This window comes from Panthera leo, chromosome A1, assembly GCF_018350215.1.
Source record: "Panthera leo isolate Ple1 chromosome A1, P.leo_Ple1_pat1.1, whole genome shotgun sequence".
Taxonomy (NCBI): Eukaryota; Metazoa; Chordata; class Mammalia; order Carnivora; family Felidae; genus Panthera; species Panthera leo.
Window position 1 is genome coordinate 86,483,683 of NC_056679.1, and position 22,357 is coordinate 86,506,039.

Below are 22,357 nucleotides of genomic sequence, written 5' to 3' on the forward strand. Positions count from 1 at the left end.
AATTCATTGAATTGGATAGAGGATGTGGCATGGAACCATTGGATACTTCATATTTATTCCCCCACTTTCTTTCATGTGTAAATTAAGACTCTTCTCTATAAGCACAGGTTGCATTTTGTTAATATTCAGTTGATATTCTTCTCTATAAGCACAGGTTGCATTTTGTCTGATAATCAGTTTGTACATATGTTCTCATAACATTATAACAGACACTTAGAGAAACAAAAACTTGATGAAACGAAGTACATACAAAATGTGGATTTATTGGGGCGCCTGGGTGGCTCAGTCGGTTAAGCGGCTGACTTCGGCTCAGGTCATGATCTCACGGTCCGTGAGTTTGAGCCCCGCGTCGGGCTCTGTGCTGACAGCTCAGAGCTCAGAGCCTGGAGCCTGTTTCGGATTCTGTGTCTCCCTCTCTCTCTCTGACCCTCCCCCGTTCATGCTCTGTCTCTCTCTGTCTCCAAAATAAATAAACGTTAAAAAAAATTAAAAAAAAAAATGTGGATTTATTGATGAGGAAAATGCATTTTTTAAAATTATTTCTGACTTTTTCTCACACACACCGCATTTACTAATGTGATAAGAATTAACAGAGGGGTTTTTTTTCTCTATTGAGGTGAAATAAATATACTTAGAATTCACGGCCGTTGTAACTATACCTTTTCTTTTTTAATGCAGAATGTTTCATCAAAAATGAACAATATTTCAGTGGTGACAGAATTTCTTATCTTGGGATTTTCAGGCCCATGGAGTCTTCAGTTCTTACAATGTGTGCTTTTTACAGTAATTTACCTGTTTGCGCTGATGGGGAATGGCCTCATTATTACCATAACATCCTTGGACCCATGCCTGCACACACCCATGTATTTTTTTTTTTAAGAATCTGTCTCTGTTAGATATCTGTCTCATTTCAGCTGTTGTGCCCAAAACTGTTGCCAATTCCTTGACCCGCAGCAATTCCATCTCATTTTTTGGCTGTGTCACCCAGGTCTTCCTGGTGCCTTTTTCAGCAGGGGCAGAGCTGTTCCTCCTTACACTGATGTCTGTTGACCGTTATGCTGCCATTTACCATCTACTGCACTATGAAGCCATCATGAACAGGGGCACATGTGTGCAGACAGTGGCTCTGTCCTGGCTCACTAGTGGCTTTATATCTGTTATACATACAGCAGGAACCTTTTCCTTATCTTACTGTGGAATCAATGAAATTCAACAATTCTTTTGTGATATTCCCCAGTTGTTAGCTATTACTTGCTCAGAGAATATAACTGTAGAAATTGTACTCATTCTTGTTAATGCAGTCCTGGATGTCTTCTGCTTTATTTGCATCACAGTCTCCTACATCTACATCTTCTACACTGTCAGAAAGATACCATCCACGAAAAGGCAGTCAAAAACCTATTCCACTTGCCTTCGACATTTGGCAGTTGTTATACTTTTTCTCTCAACTGCTTTTATTGCTTACCTGAAACCTATTTTAGGGTGTACATCATTCACTGATCTTGTTCTATCTTCTTCCTATATTTTGTTACCCCCTTCCCTTAATCCTATCATCTACAGCCTAAGAAACAAGGCAATGAAGGCAGGTCTGGGAAAGCTGATCCCTAGAAGACTTTTGAGAAAGGAGAATGTCCTTAATTTTCTCCAAGAGTAGAGGTGTTTTCTTTTGAATATTTCTTGTAAATACAGGGTTAATCTAGCTAGTATGTTGCAAATTTGTACTTATCTCTGGAGTTACCTGGAACCATGGTGGTAATCCTTGACCAAATGGAGTTAAATATACTAACTAGTGTCAGTGAGGATGCATTCAGGTCTGACATAACTTTGGAACATTGCTAGAGAAAATGTGAACATTCTTAGTTTGTACCTGGTTTCTATTAGGCTGTTTTAATTTCTGTTTATTGAGTCAGATTATACATCTGGTTTTGGATACTTGACTGGAGAACCATAAAAGTTTTCTCCTTAAATGAGAGTGTGGATTCCCTGGTGTCCTGATTTATTATCCAGAGAGGAAGCATGTCTCACATGACTGAAAATGTTTCCCAGAAGCTGAGCCTCATTCTTCTGAATGTCCCTAATATTGCATTATACTTCTTTGCTTTTGCTACACTATACCATTTGCTGTAACAAATCTTTCCTGAATACAGATTGATACATTATTGTAATTCTTTGTTATTATATAAATCTACAAAACCAGAACAGAGGTAAATAAAACATTTACTTTTACTTCACAAGTATATTTGTAAATATAAGTGAAGAATAAAATGGGAGCCCAGTTTTGCCTGGGAGATTTGTTTCTTCATAGATAACAGTTCTACACCCACATAAAGTTTTGCATTTACTATATTCCTGCATTTATATCAGTTCAATATTTTTGGGTGGTATAAAATATGGAAAGGTAAGAATTTATGTATACTTTAAATTGTAATTGTATTAATAGTTTCTGTATTTATTTTCCAAATTCCACTTTACACTTTAGTTCTTACCCAATATTATGAAAATGTTCTTAATTCTGTATTATACCTGATGAGTACCAAAAAATAAATTATATGAGATTCATTGATGTGTTTATTAGCATTCCTTTTGGCAATGTCCATTCATTATTTGTCCCAGTGATTGCATGAGGAAAGAACTGATACAAAACAAATTCAGTCAAATTTTCCAGATGAGTCTGCTGATTGAAATATAATTAATATAATATAATATAATATAAATAATTTTCTATACATTTATAGCTCATAAACTTAACTAAATATCAATGTGCAGTGAATAAATCTTTTCATAGAAAGAGACATTAGAACGCACTGAAAAGAAAGAGGGCTGATGATATGTGTTCTGTTTGTTTTAGCTTTTATTATTTTCAAAAATCTTTACCTGTTGAAATAATTGACTTAGTTTTCAATGATGAAGAGTATTACATTTTGTACTACTTTTATCATTCACACATTTATAATAAAAAAAAACTAATATACAACACAGTATTTTAAAAATGTACTAGAGTTAATAAATTCATTATTTTATGAATAATTTATTTTGAAAATTCATTATAGTTCTCTATATTTTTAAAGTAATTACATTCACACATATGTTTATGTTCTTTGAAATTATATTTTAAGAAGACTGAATATAATTTTGTTTATATATTGTATTAACTCTTTTTTTTTCTTTTTAACACTTAGATCTTTTTGGATACTGTATTATAATGGAAAGTAATAGACATTTATGTAATTTTTCTTTGTCTGTTGATTCCCCATTTTGGTATCTCTTTAGAGATGCAACAAACTCTGATTTAAGTCAGTATTCAGAGAATATTGTCTACTTTTAATTAATTGTAATTCTAATAGGTATCAGCTTTATCTCTGTTTCCAAGGCTAATATCTTCATGTTTCTATGTTACTGATATCCCTTAGCACTTGTGTGAACAATGACTATGAACTAGCTTAGGATGCCACATTATTTAATCAGTACAAGAGCTACAGTTACATAAATAAGGCATGTACTATGATTTGTAGTTAGAATCTGAATAATCACATTCTAATGCAGATAAGTATTATAGATGTTATTTGAATTAGACCATCTTATAGGAACTAAATATGGGAATCTAGCACTTATTTAAAATAAAACATACATTTATTGTAAGGTATAAACCAATATGTGTGAGAGTCCTTAACTGTGTGATAAGAATAACCAAGAAAAAAAAAAAAAGGACTAGAATTGTTTAGAGCAAAAAAGATAAAAAACTACTTTATAATGGTAAAAACAAAATAATAGATATTAGCTTATATCATAAATCTAATATTTCCAGAAATATTTGGTGAATAGCATTTATAACACTATTCTATGCTCTATGTATGCATTTATTTTCATTTATTTAATTACATGAAGAGTGTGGGAAGCTAAGAAAAATGTCCTGGTGGAACACTTAATTTCATCACAATAAGTCATACACTAAATATTTACTTTTGCATACAGACATTTTAAAGGAAGAACAGTTTGGGGCACCTGGGTGGCTCATTTGGTTGAGCCTCTGACTTCGGCTCAGGTCATGATCTCACAGTTCATGAGTTCGAGCCCCGTGTCGGGCTCTGTGCTGACAGCTCAGAGCCTGGAGCCTGCTTCGGATTCTGTGTCTGTCTCTCTCTCTCTGACCCTCCCCCGTTCATGCTCTGTCTCTGTCTCAAAAATGAATAAACATTTAAATAAAATAAAGGAAGAACAGTTTGAATTTATAACAAAATCATATAATTTAACATAGAGTTTATACAGCCTAAGAAAAGTAAATATTTTAAAGAAGAAATTGAAATATGGGAAAAACAAATAATCTTCACTCTCTATTATTTTCTTCCTTACCTCAGTTGAAATAAGTATCAAATTGTATCACAAGCATACACAAACAGAAGCTCTGTGATTCCTCACTGTGCTGAGACATTTGCTTTCTATTCTATTCAAATATGTGCAAATGTAATGCCAAAATATTACATAATAACAATTTAGGTTCAATATACAATACAATATTGATTTGTTCTCAAGTGACCAAAAGTCCACACCACAATGGTTATTATCAACTCTCACATTGTCTTCAGCCCAATACTGATTTTGATATGGATAAAATGTATATTTGGAGACCATCTATGAATGATTAGAATAGATTATAAAATCTTGATCTTTTGAATTTGTTGTGTAAATGTTTTTAATGATTGTTTTCTCTTACGAATCACTTTATTTTCTTTATTGACTTTTTTAATCTTTATTTTTGAGATAGAGTGAGAGACAGAGTGTGAGCAGGGGAGGGGCAGAGAGAGAGAGGAGACACAGAATCTGAAGCAGGGTCCAGGCTCTGAGCTCTCAGCACAGAGCCCGACATCGGGCTTGAACTCACAAACCGTGAGATCATGACACGAGACAAAGTTGGACACATAACCGATTGAGACACCCAGATGCCCCTCACTTATTTTTTAATATTAATTGTAATACTATTACATTCTCATTCCAAAAGAGTTATGGAATATAATAAGAATTCAATGATGTATTATAAAATAAATTACATCATTTTAATATTTTTTTAAGTTTATTTATTTATTTTGAGAGAGTGATAAAGTGAGAGCAGGGGAGGAGCAAAGAGAGAGGAGAGAGTGAATCCCAGGCTGACTCTGCACTGTTAGTTCAGAGACTGATATGGGGCTCAAACTCACAAACCACAAGATCATGGCCCAAGCTGAAATCAAGAGTTGGATGCCCAACTGACTGAGCCACCCAGGCACCCATAGACCATTTTAAACATATTTTAAATCTATCTGTTGCCAATATGTTTTCCAAAATTGACTGTAGAATGCAATTTAAAATATTTTAACTAAGTTAATGAAACATTCAATGATGGCTAATGTATGCTTTTACATTTTTAAACACAATTACAGTGATTAGGTTGATTTCTTACTCTATTTTATTTTTAATTACTAAATTAACTTATATTAATGGACCATTAACAATTTACTTTTAATACACAAATCCATATTAAAGAACATCACATAATACTTTCTTATATATTTTTAAGTTTGTTTAAAAAATTCTCATTGTATAAAAATTATATACATTCCAATAGTTAACTCAGAAGATAAATAAATGTGTACCATATTTTAGTTTTTTTTAATGTTTTATTTTATTTTCTTAAGAGACAAAGAGGACAGAGTATGAGCAGGGAAGGGGCAGAGAGAGAGGGAGACACAGAATCCAAAGCAGGTTCCAGGCTCTGAGCTGTCAGTACAGAGCTGGATGTGGGGCTCAAACCCATGAGTCATGAGAGCATGACCTGAGCTGAAGTCTGATGCTAAACCGACTAAGCCACCCAGGTGCCCCAAATATGTGCCATATTTAAAATCTAGAGAGAATCAAAGAGACTTAAAAATGAAGTGTGGGAAATAATTATTGACCATAAAGTTTTGAAAAATAGTTGTATGTACTACTTGCATAAATAGAAGATAATTATTTAAAATAAAAAGTCAATGAAAGCTTAAAAATTAAAATTAGTGATAAACTCAAATATGAAAAATTGCCATGAATATTTTGTAGAAGAAAGGAAACAAAAATTCACAAACACGTATGTACACAATCACACAGACACAAACATGATACATATAAACAAAAAGTGAGAATAAACTGGAAAATACTGCATTGTATACTTAATATTTGCTGAGGGTGAATCTTAAGTATTGTTACCACATCCCCAAAAATGATAACTATGAGAAGTGACAGAAATGTTAATTAGTTTCATTTTTGTAATCATTTCACAATATACGTGCATATAGAAATATCATGTTCTACACTCTAAATATACACAAGTATCATACTTCAATAAAGTTTGAGGGAAAAGAAGATGTTGATTAAAAGCAATCTGTGATCATCTATTGGACCTTAGAATAACATATGCTTAAGTAAAGACACAGATACATATATAGTATAGCTATATAGACAGATGATAATGATGTATTAATATATACAAAAAGGATTGCGTGGACATTTGACATGGAGGTTTAATAGTAGAATTGAGTCCACAGTATATATCTTTTTCATTATTATGAAATTTTGTTTTAGGCAGATCTAGGCTATATATATATATATATTTTAATGTTTATTTTATATGTCAAAATATAAATTATAATATTTTATATGTTGTTTATATTTTAATGTTAAAATATACATATACATATATATATTTTAATGTTCATTTTTAATAAAAATTTTTAAATTGGTTTTATTATTTATTTTGAGAGAGAGATACAGAGCGTGAGCAGGGAAGGGTCAGTGAGAGAAGGAGACACAGAATATGAAGCAGGCTCCAGACTCTGAGCTGTCACCAGAGAGCCCAATGAGAGCCTCCAACCCATGAACTATGAGATCATCATCTGAGCTGATGTCGGACGCCTAACTGACTAAGCCCCCCAGGTGCCCAGATCTAGGTTATATTTTAAATTTTGTTTAATTTGGTTTATCAATCAGAAGTGTTACTTGATACAATATAAGCTTTATACCATTTTATATTTTTTGCTTTTTATTTGTCTCTATGATATTTATGTCTTTCCTCAAAAAAAGTTTTTCTTTCTCAGATTTTCCAAGAGTTAAGTATGATTGACAAATATAAATGGTACATATTTAAGATATACTACTGTAAAAACACTCCAATCAGTCTTAAGGGTTAAATTGTTTCAAAGGTATACACTACTTGCTTGTTGATCTAAGTCCCTTGATCTGTGGAACAACTAACTTACTTTATTTGAAATTTGCAAACTGCTGCTTTTGAGGAGTGAAGGACCAAACTTTCTGTGAGGAAAAGACCAGACTACATTCACAAATAACTGGTTAAACTCCATCTGTAGACCTTGCATACTTTTACAGAAAGAACAGAGCATTCCTGCACGTCACAATACAGGAACCAAAACCCCATGCAACAATCCTTCAGCACTCATAAGACATCTGTAGCTGCCACCATTGAGATTGCACATAATCAAGAAGTATTCCAGACTACTTCAGGCTCTTTATTGATCAACTACTCTAAACCCTTTTAAAAACTTACTTTGTTTTCATATGATATTTATTCCCATATGAAAATAACGCAAAGACTGCTTTATTACTTGTTCACTACGTAAGGGAACATACTCATTAACTATTTCTAATTAGTAATGGTAATCATGTGCTCATATAGTTTATTCATTTGCCTGTGGTGTGATAACTTTTGTGGTTAAATTGAATGTACTTTTATAAAGTTGCAGATAATAGCATTTATTACATCTGAATTTTTTCCATCATTAATTGTCCCTTTAATTACATTTTTTACTTACACATTTTTTATTTTATTTTATTTTATTTTTTTATTATTTTAATTTATTTTGCTTTGTTCGATTTTATTTTTGATGCTGATGGCATTATTCTTACATGGTGATTTAGCTTATTCTTTTAATACTTTCACTGAGATACATTTACATATAGAATCGTATAAATTTAATATTTGCATTGTAATGACTTGATACACATATATCCAAAATGAGTACCACAAGGAGGTTAGTTAACATGTCCATCATCTCACATAATTACACTTTTTTTGTGACTAAAATATTTAAGAGCTAATTTCTTAGAACTTTCAAATATAAAATACAATATTGTGAACCAAGTCACAATACTGTACATTTCAGAATTTATTCATCTTATAACTTGAATCAATACCCTTTGACTAGCATCTCCCAATTTCCCTGTCCTTTAGCCTTTGGTAGCCACCATTCTATTCTTTGTTTTAATGACCTCAGCTCTTATAGATTCCACCTATAAGTGAGAATGCACCCAAGGTCTATCCATGTTATTGCAAATGGCAGAATTTCTGTGCTATTAATAGCTGAATACTATTACACATTTTATATTATATACTATTTATATAATTATAACACTTTAAGTATTTACAATATTTATATATGTAAAAATAGTAACATCTAATATTTAATTTCTGATTTTATTGATGTGTGTTGTCTATCTTTTTTCTTGCTGAGTCTTGTTAAAGGTTTGTTTATTTTGTTTATTTTAAAAAAACAGTTACTTTCATTTCCTTTTGTATTGTCTTTTGGAGACTGTATTTCATTTATTCTCATTGTGATCTCTTCTTTTTTTTATCTGCTAATTTTAGGCTTTGCATTTTTTCTAGTTCCTTTAGGTGTGAAGTTGTTTACTTGAGATCTTTCGTATTTCTAAATGTAGGAGTTTATTGTTATGATCTTTCCTCTTAGAGCTGCTATACTTGCATCCTATATTTTTTCGTATACTGTATTTCTATTTTTATTTTTCATGATATATTTTTTAAATTTTTCTTTTGATTCCTCTTTTGACCATTGGTTTTAATCACATGTTCTTTAATTTCCCCTTATTGTGAATTTTCTAGTTTTCTTCATGGAATTGATGCCTGGTTTTACATGATTGTGGGTATAAAATATGTTTGGTATCATTCCAATATTTTTTGTATTTATAAGGACTTGTGTTATGATCTAACATATCTATCCTGGGTAATGTTCCATGTGTGCGTCAGAAGAACATGTGTTCTGCTGCTTTTAGTTGAAATATCATTTGGGGTGCCTGGGTGGCTCAGTCAGGTAAGCGTCTGACTTCACCTCAGGTAATGTTCTCAGGGTTCATGGGTTCAAACCCTCCGTTGGGCTCTGTGTTGACAGCTCAGAGCGTGAAGCCTGCTTCAGATTCTGTGTCTCCCTCTCTCTCTGACCTTTCACTGCTCTCTCTGTCTCTTTCTCTGTTTCAAAAATAAATGTTAAAAAAAAAGGAAATATCTTTTAAGTCCATTAAATGTAATTTGTTAAGCAAATGTTTTCTTATTGTTTTCCTATGTGGATGACCTATCTATTGCCAAAAGTGAGGTATTAAAGTTCACTAGTATTAATGTATTCCTTTCTATTTTTCCAATAAGGTCTGTAAATATTTGCTTTATATATTTAGGTGCTCCTATGTTGAGCACATAAATACTTACAAATGTTATATCCTTTATTGGTTTGACCTCCTTATTCTTATATAATTATGTTCTTTGTCTCTCAGTACAGTCTTTGTCTAAAATAAGCATAGATACACAGCTTTATTTCGTTTTCCATTAGCAGGGATTATCTTTCCTTTTTTTTTTTTTTTTTTTACTTTTAGTGTTTATATGCTCTGAAAGCTGAAGCTAGGGCTGTAGAAGGTAGTGTATATTTTGTTCCTATAATTTTACCCATTTTGCCACTCGGTATCTTTTGATTGGAGAATTTAGTCTATTTACATTTAAAATATTTATTCATAGGTATTTTCCTATTTCTGTTTTATTATTTTTTCTTGCCAATTGTAATTCCATTGTTTTTATTTATTTTACTTTTTTTGACTTCATAATTTTTTGAGTGATATTGTTAGATTCCTTTCTCTTAATTTTTTGTGTACCCACTACAGATAATTTTGCTTTTGGTTACCATGAGTATACATAAAACATTTATTTACAACAATCTATTTCAAGTTCATAGCACCTTAATTTAAATACATTTTAGGGGCGCCTGGGTGGCTCAGTCGGTTGAGCGTCCGACTTCGGCTCAGGTCATGATCTCACGGTCTGTGAGTTCGAGCCCCGTGTCAGGCTCTGTGCTGACAGCTCAGAGCCTGGAGCCTGTTTCAGATTCTGTGTCTCCCTCTCTCTATGCCCCTCCCCTGTTCACACTCTGTCTCTCTCTGTCTCAAAAATAAATAAACGTTAAAAAAAAATTTAAATACATTTTAAACTCCACACTTATACCTTCCCCATACATTTTGTATTTTTGATGTCACTATTTACGTTTTTTATCTGGTATATCCATTAATCTATTACTGTTGTTATAGTAATTTTTATTATTTCGTTTTATAAGCCTCCTACTAACTTTACAACTATTTAACCCACTACTTTTACAACATTGGGCTATTCTGAATTTTACTAGATATTTGCTTTCACTAGTGAGATTTATATGTTTATATGATTTCTATGGCCCAAAATAGCATGCTTTCATTTTTGCTTAACAAAGTCCATTTAACTTTGCTTGTAAGGATTGTTCAGAGGTGGTGAAATCCCGAAGCTTTTGCTTCTCTGGAAAATGATCTATTCTTCAATTCTGAATAAAGATTTTATCAGGCAGAGTATTTTTGCTTAGAAGTTTTTATTTTTCAACACCTGAATATATTGTGTCACTCTCTCTGGCCTGTGAAATTTCTGCTGAAAAAATCTGCTGATTGTCTTATTGTGGTTCCCTTATAAATAGCAAGTTGTTTCTCTTAGATCTTCTAAGATTTTATTGTTGTCTATATGGTTTTTTTTTATAATTTTTTTAACATTTATTTATTTTTGAGATAGAGAGAGAGACAGAGCATGAACGGGGGAGGAGCAGAGAGAGAGGGAGACACAGAATCAGAAGCAGGCTCCAGGCTCTGAGCCATCAGCCCAGAGCCTGACGCGGGGCTCGAATTCATGGACCACGAGATCGTGAGATCGTGACCTGAGCTGAAGTTGGACGCTCAACCGACTGAGCCACCCAGGCGCCCCATGTTTTGATACTTTAATCATAATTTGTCTTGCTGTGAGTCTCTTTGATTTTTTGTACAGTAAAACCTTGGCTTGTGAGCATAGTTCATTTCTGAAACATGCTTGTAATCCAAAGCAATTTGTCTTGAAGAGAATTTCACCATAAGAAATAATGGAAACTCAGATGATATATTCCACAATCCAAAAATATTCACATAAAAATGATTATAACACTGTAATATAATACAAAATAACAAAGAAAATACAAAATATAAAGAAAAATAAACAAATTAACCTGCACTTACCTTTGAAAACCTTCATGGTTGGAATGAGGCAGACGAGAGAAAGGAGGGTTACTGTGTAGGACAACTTTCATTATTACTAACTGAATCATTGCTATCTATTGGCTCTCTGGATTTATTTTTCATACAAATTTAACCTGGAACTTATCTAATGACACTTGTTTTTGCCTCCTTTTAAGTATTCCACAGAAGTGTGACATTGCATTGTCATTGAAACAGATTCATCACTCTCACTATTACGGCCTTATTTGGGTGGTGCTTTTCTACAAAAGTTTGCAGTTTCCCACATTGTACATATCTCCTTTATATCATTTGACTCCTTTTGCTGCATCTAGCCCCTTATTTCTTCTTTCTTCTTTAATATTGTACAAATGATCAATGTAGCCTTCTTATAAATTCTTGCAATTTTGGACATTGCCTACCTCATCCATACTTCTCAGTGATTTCCTTCTTAACTTCCACCATAATCATCTCTTTATTATTGCTTTTCTTTTCCACCTTTTCCTGAATGGGATCATTACATATGCTTCCATGGATGTTGACCAGACTACTGTATTAATAAACTCATATCATATACTGTATTTACTATAATTGGAAATAAGGCAGCAGAAGAAAGGGTCAATATCTTTAGGCAGCCTGATCTAGAATAAAGCAAAGTATTCCTAAACTTATTCCTGTATTAAAAAGCAAAGAACTGTCCATTGGTGATTTGAAGCGACAAAAAATACACTAGTGCTAGTTGTGGGCCCCTTCCAACATTCTGAAAACCACTGATTCCTGCCAAACACTGTGGCCTGTGACAAAGCATCTTAGTATGAGAGATGGTCACCCACAATGTCAGAGAGAGAGAGAGAGAGAGAGAGAGAGAAAGCCATTAGCTCAGTAGTGATCATGTGATGTTTGGTGTTATGTACTACTCGTATTGTAAGACATCACTTGTTTATCAAGTTAAAATTTATTAGAAATATTTGCATATCTTGCAGGACTCTCACAGAACAAGTTACTAGCAATCCAAGGTTTTACTGTGTATATAACTAGAAAGTGAAAATCAAAATTCATAAGACAACTACAAAAGTGACATAACAATATATTTGAAAATGTAAAATATAGTCTTTTGCAAAAAAACAATTTGTATTCAACTCAATAAGGAAAAAAAGTAGGAATAAACCATAGTAATTAAAGAGATTAATTGATAATGGAAACTATCCCAAGTGTGAATCAGTAGCCGAGTAAGTTGACAGAAACTTTTATTAAATTACTGAGAAGGATGGGGCACCTGGGTGGCTTGGTCCCTTAAGTGTCTGACTCTTGATTTTGACTCACATCAGGGTCCCATGGTTTGTGAGTTCGAGCTCTGCACTGGGCTGCGTTCTGACAGTTCAGCGCCTGCTTGAAATCCTCTCTCTCTCTCTCTCTCTCTCTTTCTCTCTCTCTGCCCTTCCCTAGCTTGTGTCTGTTTTCTCTCTCTCTCTCTCTCAAAATAATTAAATACACAAAAAAAAATACTAAGAAGGATGATAGGATTTATGATCCAGAAAAATATATTTTGAATTTAACTTCCAGTCCCTTTATGCATTTTACACCAAAATCAGAAAATAAACTCCGCATAAAATGTCGATTTTTAGATTGTAGCATAATTATGAAAATATACAGCAATCAAAATTAAAACTATGGCTCTTAAACTTCTCAATGATATTCAAAGTGTGGGAAACATTAAGTAATCTCTTAGAACTTTGATTCCATAGTAAGTGGTGATATTTTGATAATGGCTTTTCTCTCATATTTTGTAAACTTTTAACTAGGTCTGTGTACCATTACTCATATTAATATATAAGCAATAAGAAATGCAATGATCTTGAGTCCTGGAGGTACCTAAGCCTCTGGATAAGCCAGTACCAAATCTATCACATGAATATATAAAATGTTTATTGTGCAAACATCTAAAAAGTTATTTTAATGCATAATGTTAAAGCATAAAAGTTATCAGAAGAATGAATCCTAGGTGATTGTTTAAAACTGCAAATAAGAGTCTTCCTTCTATTTATTCTCTACCTGAATATTACAATGCAATAATGTATGAAGACAGATAAATTTACCTCTCAAATGTGGATACATAAAGTGACCGTTGATTATTTTCATTTGCAAGCATTTTTACAAATTAGTTTATATTAATTATCTCATAGTACAAATGCAAGGAGAAAAATTTTCCAGTTAAATATTATTATTTGTTTATTTGTTTATCTAATTAATTAATTAATTTTTTATACTTCATGTTTTCATTTAAATTCCATTTAGGTAACATACAATGTAATAACAGTTTAAGGTATAGAATTTAGTGATTCATCACCTACATACAACGCCCTGTGCTCGTCACAAGTGCCCTCTTCAATAACCATCACTCATTTAACTCATCCACCCCATGACCCCTCCAATTCTTTATTTTTTGTATATTGTTAAGAGTCTGCTTTGTGGTTTGACTCTTTTTTTTCTAAATTTTTTCTTATGTTCATCTATTTTGTTTCTTAAATTCCACACATAAGTGAAATGATGTGGCATTTGTCTTTCTCTGAGTGATTTATTTTGTTTAGCATAATACACTCTAGCTCCAACCATGTCCTTGCAAATGGAAAGAATTCATTTTTATAACTGAGTAATAATCCAGTATATAAAAACTAAAGGAGTTCATGACCACTAAACCAGCACTGAAAGAGGACTCTTTAAGTAGGAAGGAAAGTCACCAAAAGTGACAAAGATTATAAAAGAACAGAGAAAATTCTAGAAATAACAAAGCAAGTAATAAAATGTTATTGAATACATATCTATCAGTAATTACTGTGAATGTAAATAGACTAAATGCATGAAATGAAAGACATAGGGTGTCAGAATGGATAAAACAAAGAGATTCATATATTTGCTGCCTATAAGAGATATTTTAAAGACACCTGCATTTGAAACTGATGGGATAGAGAAATATTCATCATTCAAATGGAGGTCAATAGACACATATATATACACATATATATATGTGTATATATATACATATATAAATACACACACACACACACACATACCACATATTCTTTCTCCATTCATCAGTCAATGGATATTTGAGCTCTTTGCATAATTTGTCTATTGTTGATAATGATGCTATAAATATAGGGGTGCATTTATCCCTTCAAAGTTCTATGTTTAACTTTTTAAGGAAGCTCCATACAGTTTTCCAGAGTGGATGCACCAGTTTGCATTCCTACAAACCATGTATGAGGTTTCTCCTGATCCTCACCAATACCTGCTGTTTCTTGTGTTGTTAATTTTAGCTATTCTGAATGATAAAAGGTGATATCTGATTGCAGTATTGATTTCTATATTCCTGATGATGAATGATGTTAAGCATCTTTTCACGTGTCTGTTAGCCATCTGTATGTCTTCTTTGAAAAAATGTCTATTCATATCTTCTGCCCATTGTTTAACTGGACTATTTGTTTTTTGAGTGTTGAGTTTCATAAGTTCTTTATAGATTTTGGATGCTAACCTTTCACCAGATATGTGATTTGCAAACACCTTCTCCCAGTCCATAGGTAGGCTCTTAGTTTTCTTGATTGTTTTTTTCATTGTGCAAAAGTTGAGGGTTTTTGTTGTTGTTGTTTTGTTTTGTTTTGTATTAATGAAATCCCAATAGTTCATTTTTGTTTTTTGTTTTTTTTTTCCCTCATCTGAGGAGACATATCTAGTTAGAAGTTGCTATGGCTGATTTCAGACTTACTGTCTGTGCTTTCCTCTGGTATTTTGATGATTTTATTTCTCACATTTAGATCTTTCATTCATTTTGTGTATATTTTTTGTATGGTGTAAGAAAGTGGTCCAGTTTTTGTTTGTTTGTTTGTTTGTTTTTGAATGCTGCTGTCCAGTTTCCCCAACATCAATTTTGAAGAGACGGTCTTTTTTTTTTTTTTCCTTTGGATATTCTTTCTTGCTTTGTTGAAGTCTATTTGACTATATAGTTGTAGATTCATTTCTGGTTTTCTATTCTGTTCCATTGATCTTCATGTGTATTTTTGTGTCTGTACCTTGCCATCTTATCACTATAGCTTTGTAATGTAACTTGAAGTCCAGAATTGTGATGTCTCCAACTTTGCTCTTCTTTTTAAATATTTCTTTGTCTATTAAGAAAAAGGTTCCATACAAACTTTAGGATTGTTTGTCCTAGCACTGTGAAAAATGCAGGTAGTATTTGAAAGGGATTGCACGAAATATGTAGATTGCTTTGGGTAATATAGATATTTAATAATATTTGTTCTTCCAATCCTTGAGAATGGAATGTTTCCATTTCTTTGTAACATCTTCAATTTCTTTCATCACTGTTTTTTAGTTTCAGAGTACAGATCTTATGTTTCTTTGGTTACATCTATTTCTCAGTATCTTTTATTTTTTGCTGCAATTTTAAATGGGGTCAATTCCTTGATTTCTATTTCTGCTGCTTCATTATTGGTGTACAGAAATATAACAGAATTCTTTATGTTGATTTTGTGTCCTAAGACTTTACTGATGTTGTATATCAGTTCTACCAATTTTTTTTTTTTTGGTGAAATCTTTGGGTTTTCCATATAACATATCATCTACAAATAGTGAAAGTTTGAATTCTTTCTTGTTGATTTAGATGGATTTTATTTCATTTTGTTCTCTGATTACTGAGGGCAAGTTTCCAGTACTATGTTAAACAACCGTGGTGAGAGTAGACATCCCTTTCTTGTTCCTGACAGTAGCAAAAAGTCCATTGACACTTTTTGCCCACTGTCAGCGGTATTATATGTGTTTTTGTTTGTTTGTTTGTTTGTTTGTTTTTGTTCTTTTGCTTGGTATGTGGTCTGTAAGATGTTGAGATATGTTCCTTCTATTCTTACTTTGTCAGGTTTAGGGGAGGTTTTTCGTGAGTGGATGTTTTACTTTGTCAAACTTTTTTTTTTTTTTTTGCATCTAATAGGATCATATGATTCTTGTCCTTTTTTAATTAATGAAGTTTATCACATTGATTGATTTATGACTATTGAATCACACTTGAAACCAAGAAATAAGTTCCACCTCATTGTGGTGAATGATTCTTTTAATGTACTGTTGGATTTGATTTCCCAGTATTTTGTTGAGAAATTTTGCATCAATGTTCATCAAGGTTATTGGTCTGTAATTATCTTTTTTAATAGAGTCTTTGGTTTTGGAATCAGGGTAAAGATGGCCTCATAGATTGAATTTGCTAGTTTTTCTTCCATTTCTATCTTTTGGAAGAGTTTGAAAAAATCTAGTTATCAATTCTATTATTATCTTTTTTTTTTTTTTAGAGAGAGAGAGATAGAGAGAGAGAGAGAGAGAGAGAGAGAAGGAGTGGAGGAGGGGCAGACAGAGAGGGAGAGAGAGATTCTTAAGCAGGTTCCATGCCCAGCACAGAGCCTGACTGGGGCTGGATCTCAGAACCTTGAAATCATGACCTGAGCCCAAATGAAGAATCAGACACTTAACTGACTGAACCACCCAGACATCCCTATTAACTCTTCTTTAAAAGTTTAGTAGAATTTCCCTGTGAAACCATCTGGCCCTGGAATTTGGTTTCTTGGGTGACTTTTGTTTACTGATTCAGTTTCCTTGCTTGTTATCAGTCTGTTCAAGTTTTCTCTTTCCTCCTGTTTCAGTTTTGATGGTTTATATGTTTCTAATAATTTAACCAGTTCTTCCAGATTGTCCAAATTGTTGGCATATAATTTTTCATAATATTCTATTATAATTGCTTGCATTTCTGTGGTGTTGGTTGTTCTTTTTCCTGTCTCATTTGTTATTTTATTTATTTTGTTCCTTTCTCTTTTCTTTTTGATAAGTCTGGCTAAGGGTTTATTAATTTTATTAATTTTCTCAAACAACCAGGTCCTGGTTTCATTTATCTCTTCTACTGTGTATTGTTTTGTTTTGGTTACTTTCTAAATATTTATTTCTGCTCTAATCATTCTTTTGCTGGCTTTAGGCTTCATTTGTTGTTCTTTTTCTAGCAAGTTTAGGAATAAGTTTACGTTGTGTAATTGATACTTTTCTTGCTTCTTGAAGGAGGCCTGAGTTTCTCTGTACCTCTCTTACAACCTCTTTTGTGTCATCCCAAAGTTTTGGGACCATTTTATTTTCATTTTTATTTGTTTCCATGTATTTTGTTTAATTTATTCTTTAATTCCCTGGTTGACCCACTCATTTTCTAGTAGCATGTTGATTAACCACTATACACTTCTGTTCTTTCCAAATTTTTTCTTGTGGCTGACTTCAAGTTTTGTAGCATTGTGGTCTACCTTTCTTCATCTCCTGTTTTTGTCTTTTCTGTAAAATCCAGTTTGCCTGATACAAATATTGCTACTCTGGCTTTTTATTGACCTCCATTTGAATGATGAATATTTCTCTATCCCATCAGTTTCAAATGCAGGTGTCTTTAAAATATCTCTTATAGGCAGCAAATATATGAATCTCTTTGTTTTATCCATTCTGACACCCTATGTCTTTCATTTCATGCATTTAGTCTATTTACATTCACAGTAATTACTGATAGATATGTATTCAATAACATTTTATTACTTGCTTTGTTATTTCTAGAATTTTCTCTGTTCTTTTATAATCTTTGTCACTTTTGGTGACTTTCCTTCCTACTTAAAGAGTCCTCTTTCAGTGCTGGTTTAGTGGTCATGAACTCCTTTAGTTTATTTGTCTGGGAAACTCTTTATCTCTCTCTATTCATACTGATATCCTTGCTGGATAGAATATTATTGGCTTCAGATTTTTATATTCAGCACATTAAATATTTCATACCACTCCTTTCTAGCTTGCGAAGATTCTGTGAAGAGATCTGTTGCTACCCCTATGTGTCTTCCTTTGTACATTAGAGACCTTGTTCTTTTCTGGTTTTAGGATTTTTTTTTCTTTATCACTATATTTTGCAAATTTAACTACAATATATCTTGGTATTGGCCTGCTTTTGTCAATTCTGAAGGAATTTCTCTCTGCCTCCTGGATTTTGATGTCTGTTTCCTTCCCCAGATTTTGGACATTTTCACATATAATTTCCTCAAATTCCTCTAACTTTTTTGTCTCTTCTTCTGGGATTCCTATGATGTCAATGTTACTGTCTTTATTTTTAAGTTTATTTAGTTTTTTTGAGAGAGAGAGACAGAGAGAGTGAGGAGGGGAGAGACAGAGAGAGAGAGGGAGATGGAGAAACCCATGTAGGATCCACTCTGTCAGTGCAGAGCCTGACACAGGGCTAAAACCCACAAACCACGGGATCATAACCTGAGCTGAAACAAAGAGTTGGTTGCTTAACAGAATGAACCACCCAGGTTCCCCCAAATGCTATTGTCTTCAATGGAGTCACTGAGTTCCTACGTCTACTGTCATGACACAAAATTTTTATTTCTTTTTTTTTGTTCAGCTTCACTATTTTCCATAATTCTATATTCTGTATCACTATTCATTCCTCTCCTTTTATCCTTGTGGTCATTACATCCAGTGTGTTCTGAATCTTAGTTATTGAATTTGTCATTTTGATTTTATTGTTTTTTTAGCTCCTTCATCTCTGCATTAAGATGTTCCCTGAAGTCTTCCATTTTCCCTCACCTCAAGTCCATCGAGTATTTTTATGATTATTGCTTTAAATTCTGGGTCAGGCATATTACTTATGTTTGTTTTGATTACATTCTTGTCTGTGACCTTTCCTTATTCTTTTTTTGGGGATGAATTCTTCTGTCTTGTCACTTTGTCTAGTCACTGTTTTCTTCTGTGTGTTAGGAAAGCCTGCTATGTTTCCTGCTCCCAAGAGTAATGGCCTTATGAATGGCCTAATGGTCGTATACTGTCCAGGGCCTGGTGTTTCAGGAAGTGTTTCCTGTGTGCTGCATGTACTTTGCCCCTGTGTTTTGGCTGTTCTGTCCCTCAGGTCAGTCATCTACAGAGGTTAGACATGTCTGTAGTGGGGAGTGTGTAGACTTTGGCCAGTATGTGGTGAGTTTTAAATATGTGCTTGTTAAAAGAGACCTGATGCTATTTTCAATAGAATTGGAGCTTCACAGAACTCTATGGTCAGTAGATATATTGGGTTCAGGATCTGTGCTGGCCTTCTGTGGAAGGAGTCAGCTGTGCTGGTCCTTAGGCATACTTGTCAGAGAATAGCAGTTACCAGCTGAGCACAGAAAGGAAGTCTTTCTGTAAAGCAGGTTAGGCACCCAGTACTGGCACTGAGCTATTTGCTGAAGTTGATTTACCCTGAGGGTCAGAGCAGAGAAATGGTGCCAGTCTGCTCCTTTGTTCCCAGAGTGAAGTCTATGCTTGCTGTTCTCAAGGAAGCACCTTCAGAAGAGTGAATAAGTTCCCCTCATGCATCACTGACATTTTTCAGATGGCTGTTTTCAAACTGTCTCTAGGTCACTTGCCTCCTTCCAGCAGTGCACCATACCTAGGCCTCTACCACAGCCAAACCTGCTTACTTTTAAAATTGCAAACTTCAGGCACCTGGTGTGGTAAGGACCTGCACTGGTCCTCTGGGAACCAGCACTGGGTCTCGCTGTGCTGGGATTGATTCAAATTTGATCCAGAAAAGCAGTCATGCCAGAGCACAAGGGCATGGCATTTGGAGCAAAGCAGATTAAACAACAAGTGCCTCGGTTATAGATGCCCTTAGCAGGTGTCACTGTGCCTATGTTGAGGGTCATGGGAAGGAGATTTTTCCCATTGGTTCTTTTTTCACCAGAGATCAGTGTTATCTCTCATAGACGCATTCAAAAATGTAGGAACAGCCTCTCCCCATGCACCTTAGGTGATCCTCAGATTGTGCAATCTGCCTTGGAGTTGTTCTCTTCCCTTCTTTGTAGGTTTAAGGCATTGTTCTCAGGTCTCTACCCCAGGCTTGCCCAGGAACTTCTAAAACTCCAGGCGTAGAGTGCCTGGGTGGCTCAGTCGGTTGAACATCTGACTTCAGCTCAGGTCATGATCTCATGGTTCTTGGGTTCAAGACCCGCATCAGGCTCTGTGTTGAACTCTTGCTCAGAACCTGGAGCCTGCTTCAGATTTTGTGACTCCTTCTCTCCCTGTCCCTCCCCAACTCATGCTCTGTCTCACTCTCTCAAAAATATATAAATGTAAATTAAAAAAATAATAAATAAACCTCCAGTCTTTGAGCTCCACTGGTTGCAAAAGCAGATGAAATCAGCACCTCTCATTTTCCCAGCCAATGGCTTTGGCAAAATGCTCCCCTTGTGCTTATCCTTGTGTGTTCCACTCTCTCTAGCTTTTCTCCACGACCAGGGCTCTCTCACCTCCACAGCACCTGAGATCTGCCTAAACAATATCTTCATACTTTTTACCTTCTGTGAAGTGAACACTTCTCAACCTCTAGTGGAGCACTCTGTTCTGTCAGTTTTCAGGTTGACTTATCGGGTGTTCAGAATGGTTTGATATTGCCTAGCTGTGTTTGAGGGACAGGGAAAACCTAGGGTCTTCCTACTATGCCACTGATTTATCTCCCCACTAAATGAAGAAACAAAATTGTAAAAATAAAATTGGTTTTCCAAACACAAGGAATCATATATCTTAAAGTGGATTTTCACATGGAGGAGGAAAATATTTCTATCACTCTTAATATTGTATTTTATCTGAACTTTCTTGAGTTAAAACAATAATTATCCTCTTAAGTCAAAGTATTTTCATTAAAATTTTATATGATCAATTTCAGGTATTATATTGTTAATTACTGGAAAAAAGAAGTAATTTCATAAGCAAACTAAGAGCAGATACGTGATTTATATTTGTTATATAATTCAATAAAAGTGATATTAAACACTATATTATTATTTTTTTAAATGCAACCATTCTTCATATTAAACAAAATATTAAAGGAAAACTTGTTAGAAATACTATGGTGGGAGTGCCTTGGTGGCTCATTTGATTGAGCACCCTACTCTTCATTTCAGCTGAGGTCATGATCCAAGGGTTGTAGGGTTGAGCCTCATGCCCCCATTGTTCAGCATGGAGCCTACTTAAGATTCTCTTTCTCTCTGCCTCTCTATCCCACTCACGTACTCTTCTAACATTAAAAATAAAAGAAATATGGGGCGCCTAGGTGGCTCAGTCTGTTGAGTGTCCATCTTCAGCTCAGGTCATGGTCTCACGGTCTGTGAGTTTGAGCCCCACATCGGGCTCGGTGCGTACAGCTCAGAGCCTGGAGCCTGCTTCGGATTCTGTGTCTCCCTCTCTCTCTGCCCCTCCCCTGCTCATGCTCTGTCTCTCTCTGTATCAAAAATAAATAAAAACATTTTTAAAAAATTAAAAAACATAATAAAAGAAAAATAAATACTATGGTGGGCAATACGACATTAACATCTTGTTAAGTTCCCCTTTTCGCATCAGCCTAATACTGTGTTTTGAGCATGTCACACATTAGTTTCCCCTGACTTAACACATTCTTGTATAGTCTAAGAAAAAATACATAAAAAAACAGGTCAAATAAAACTTAATTTGAAAAAATATTTTTTATAAGAGAGAGAAACTCTACTGTAATCTCATTAAATTTAGAAATCTTTTTGAATAATGTCGAAATATGTTATTATATTTGCATAGAAAATGTCAATTAACTTAAATATATAATAAATACACAAATAGAAGTTTATTTGAACATTATAATTGATCATCCATGAAATAGCTTCTTAAATATATGAACAATTTTTCTTTTTACACTCACTGATAAGTCTTCAATTGAACAAGAAAGAACACATATAAAATCTAGTTAAACTCTTGTATGTAAAAAAAAGTCACAGAACAATGCTAAACATTATTGTATTTTCCCACCTATTAGTAAACTAGTACATACAAATTCAACTATAAAAAGAAAGCAATACTAAAAAAGGAAAGGAAATTCAACACAAGATAATAGATTCTAAAACCAGAGGTCAACTTCCAAAGACCAACAACTTGCTTGGTATATGATCTTGGG

The 22,357-nt window shown here is 33.7% G+C and overlaps 1 protein-coding gene across 1 annotated transcript; it reads left to right on the forward strand.

The window, feature by feature from the left end:
- Nucleotides 1-693: 693 nt before the first annotated feature.
- LOC122229697 (olfactory receptor 14A16-like) lies at nucleotides 694-1,654 on the forward strand. Its single transcript, XM_042955098.1, is given in 2 exon segments — nucleotides 694-867; nucleotides 869-1,654. Coding segments are annotated over 2 exon segments (960 nt in total).
- Nucleotides 1,655-22,357: the final 20,703 nt, after the last annotated feature.